General features: G+C 35.4%; 1 protein-coding gene across 1 annotated transcript; it reads left to right on the top strand.

The window, feature by feature from the left end:
• Positions 1–21: 21 nt before the first annotated feature.
• LOC145205208 (uncharacterized) lies at positions 22–3342 on the top strand. Its single transcript, XM_080077869.1, has 6 exons — positions 22–935; positions 1081–1478; positions 1845–1952; positions 2264–2319; positions 2885–3048; positions 3111–3342. The coding sequence occupies exons 1-6, from the start codon at positions 888–890 to the stop codon at positions 3252–3254; spliced, it is 918 nt and encodes a 305-aa protein (XP_079933995.1). The 5' UTR covers positions 22–887; the 3' UTR covers positions 3255–3342.
• The last annotated feature ends 402 nt before the right edge of the window (positions 3343–3744 follow it).

Here is a 3744-nt window from a genome sequence, read left to right as displayed (position 1 = left end):
TGAGAATGAAGTAGTAGTGACAGCAAAAGGTTTACAATTGTTAAGTTACACAAGCTATATGCGTTTTAGTTTTAACAGGGCATAGTCTTTTTGATAGCCGACACTGGATGCTTGTATGGATTAGTTAGAAATAGTTATTGTTTACAATGAAGAGGGCTTAGCAAATTCATATTGCTATATATTTGTGGATATAATGCCGTAACAGTAATATAGTGACTGATTTTTAAATAAAGAAGTCTTGCATATCACGATATGTGGGTATATACTTTGAAATTAATATCGTGACCGTTTTTTGACTAAAAAAGTTTAAAATGTATCTGTTTTTGGATGAAAAGTGTTTAGCAAATTTGCATAGAAGGATATTTGCAGTGCGTATAATTATGCTTCAAGAGTAATTTTGTGACGGATTTTTAAATTGAGAAGTCTAAAATGTTTTATTTTTTAATGGAAAGTGCTAGCAAACTTACGTACATAGCATGTTATTTGCAGTGAATACACACCTAAACAGTTCCAGTAATAATCGGTATGCGCGTTTGACGCAATGCATGGGCTTAGGCATCTCAAATTGATGAAATTTTTTTACTAGACTTCTTATTAGAGCTTTGGGCAGGCTAGCAAAAGACGATGTGTGATGTAACAATTAACGTTTTCGTTCCAGATTAATTCCGTGCGAACTGTGTCGGGCAAAAGGCGCCAAGCGAGGATTGATTACAACTTCAAGTATAAATGTCTGGTCAATGCTAGCAACGCGGTTTCATTAGCTTTTATATTTTACTGGGCTGTTAGGGTTGGATTTGGGTGGTATTTTTATTAGAATTTTTTTGTTTTTTTAGATTTACGAAAGATTTGTTTAGTATAGTTTATCAGAAATTTAAAGAATTTAAAGCATGGCTTGTATGCAAAGCTGGAACGAGTTTAGACCATTTCCTTACCAAGTAAGTTTTTTCCTAGCAATATTGTTTATTTTATGCAAACATAGTCGTTTAAAAACCGTTGGAATCAGTTTATTTTTTGAGTAAAATGGTCAAAAGTGAAACTGTGCGACAGTAAAACAAAAACTAAATCGCATATTTCTCGCAGAATGAAATTTACCGACCTCAATCGATGACGTCACTTTCGGTGAATCGCGTCACAGGACGTCCATATGACGTCACGGGCACGTGGTCGGACAGTCGCAGCGCCCAACGCGATTTCTTTATCTCAAGCCAAGGAGTAAAAACTTTGCTGAATGACCTTGAAAAAACTGGGTTGGCCCGATCCAAGAGACCGTTGCACTCATCGGATTTTCAGTTGAACCGAATAAAAGTCGACGGGAAAGTCCCCGTATTAAGGGGCGGGAAAATTTTAAACAAGTCAAAAAAGGCGGCTGCTGCGCCGTACGGAGTTAGGACGCATGATATCAAATGCAAACCTGCCGCATCTTTAGCGCCACCTTCTGCCACACCATCGGAGTATCAAGAGAAAACGCAATACAAACTGTGAGTAAAGATTATATTTAGTTTAGGAATAAGATTGATTGTTTTTTGTAGTGTGTAACACAACAATAAAACAAACTAAAATTAATATATAGGGCGTAACAAGCATTTTCATGACGTCATCAAAAAGTACACATAGAAGTTTTTGTGAACGAAAAAAACAATTTAAACAATTTGAAACTCCTTTTTCAATGGTATTTTTTGACAAAAACTAGAATCAAATGACGTCAATTTTTAATTGATGACGTCATCAAAAAATATTTTAACTGATAGAAAATGATTTCAACCTGATTAGTTTATGCTTTACTACGGCCGAGAGTTGGGATTTTCTTCAAAGGATATTTAAATAGGCAACTTATGTTTTGACAGAGAGAATTTGCTTGCGTGGATGCAAAAGGGAAAAAAGAAAGCGACCGACAAGCTGAAAAAGAAGGTGGCACCATTAAACCACAACAAACCAGCAGAGCTAAATGAAAGGTGAATTTTGCATGTTAATTACCAGATACTGCACAAAAAGCTTTTCTTCATACATATTTTTTTATTTAAATCTTCGTGTGTTGGAGATAGTTTGTTTAGGGTCGCGGTATTGTTAGCAAGAAAAAGCCTGGGTATATTTCTTTTCACACGCCCTTAACAATAAATTGTTTGTCTCTTATCAAAATAATTAAGTGTTTTAGTTTAGGACCCCAAGAATGACAAACCTCAGTGAAATATGTTGGATTATTACATTACTTGATTAGGTCACAATTTCTTATTGTTTCTAAAATAAGGTGTTGCTTTTGTAACAGAAAACCAACGCGTGTCGACGGTGAGCAGTCTCTTCGAGAAGTTCTTTCCAATAAAGGTTGGTAACGAGTTTGCTTTTGATAAAAAAATTAGCCTGTTTTGTTTACAAGCTGTTTTTTCTTCTTCAAATCAAATTAAGGCCGGGCTTTTCAACTCGGGTTTGGGCTTTAAGTTTAAATAATATGAGCTTTATTCGGATGGGTCTGACTAGGTCTCTAATGCGCCACAATTAAACCAACTTTCGGGTCCACTTGGGTTTTGTTTTTGAAAAGTTTTCGGGTTCAGACCGTGATTCAAGCTTGTATTTTTGGGTTGGATTTCGGACCCGCTTACAACTCTCGCTAAAACTGTCCTTGGCCCTGAAATTAAACTACTATTGAAATGCAAAACAGTTGTGTTGTAAAGTTTGATGTCTGTTAAAACGTTCTACACAAGTTTACTTAATTCGGATATAATTGGAAACATAACTTATTCGATTTTCAGTTTTGTGAATCAATCATGTACTGATTTGAACAGTTTATTGCCAAACAATTTCTACAAGTTGCACAAACAATGTTTTGTTTTATTTTGGACACAGAAATGTTTTTAAATTCTCCTAAATTATTTAAATAATTTTTTTATAGATTCCGTCATCGGATTCCGAAAGTTTCTTTCCAAAGAAATGAGTGTAGAAAACCTTGACTTCTGGCTCGAAGTGGAAAACTACAAGAAGTCAAAAAGTTGTAAACAAACTCGAATTGCTCCAAAAATTTACGCCAAATATCTTTCCGCGTCATCCGAACACGAGGTAAGCACTGACGTCACTAATTACGTCATAGTGATTTTGTAATACCGAGTTTGTTTTGGCAGATTAACGTTGACAGTGAAGTTCGTCAATTGACCAATGAGAGACTTCGAAATCCCGACAGCAGCACTTTTGACTTGGCGCAGAGTCATATTTATCAACTTATGGAATCAGACTCCTTTAGAAGATATACGGAATCAATACATTAACCGTAGTTCTTTCCGGTTTAAGTTCCATTTTCCTGTTCGTGTTGTATGTTTTGCTACCTTTGATGCTATTAAAAGCGTAAATAGACAATTGTTTTGTACACAAGTTAGGACAGCCGGCCATTTGGAAGAAGTTTTATGTTTTGAGGATTTTTTTTTTCAGGGCAACTTTAGCTACAAGGTACAATATATTTTATAATGCTAATGTTAACTATATTAGGTAGCATGACTGGTAAATAATAAACATCCGGGTTTGCTCTACAATTTAGAACAAAGCAAATCTGCGAGAAACTGAAATACGACGTGTTCAGCAAATAGCTAACATGAATTTTAGCAAAAACACAAATATCGGTGATGGAATCTTTTGACATGTAAGAAAGACAGGCATATGAGGTGAACAAGCAAAACCTATAGCAAATCGATAATTAACAACCATGCCATACGTTGTGTAGGGGCTTGGTCCTGATGATGTCGTACTTATTACTACAGAAGT

The sequence above is a fragment of the Phallusia mammillata genome, chromosome 8, assembly GCF_965637545.1.
Source record: "Phallusia mammillata chromosome 8, kaPhaMamm4.hap1.1, whole genome shotgun sequence".
Taxonomy (NCBI): domain Eukaryota; kingdom Metazoa; phylum Chordata; class Ascidiacea; order Phlebobranchia; family Ascidiidae; genus Phallusia; species Phallusia mammillata.
Note: the sequence above shows the minus strand (reverse complement) of the source record. Positions and strands in the feature narration are given on the sequence as shown.

What these genes read in the sequence shown, in the direction of transcription:
- LOC145205208 (XM_080077869.1), top strand. Translation starts at nt 888, where the DNA reads ATGGCTTGTATGCAAAGCTGGAACGAGTTTAGACCATTTCCTTACCAA. An exon ending in GAGAAAACGCAATACAAACT is followed by an intron (nt 1,479 to 1,844) that starts GTGAGTAAAGAT and finishes ATGTTTTGACAG; the next exon opens with AGAGAATTTGCTTGCGTGGA. An exon ending in CCAGCAGAGCTAAATGAAAG is followed by an intron (nt 1,953 to 2,263) that starts GTGAATTTTGCA and finishes CTTTTGTAACAG; the next exon opens with AAAACCAACGCGTGTCGACG.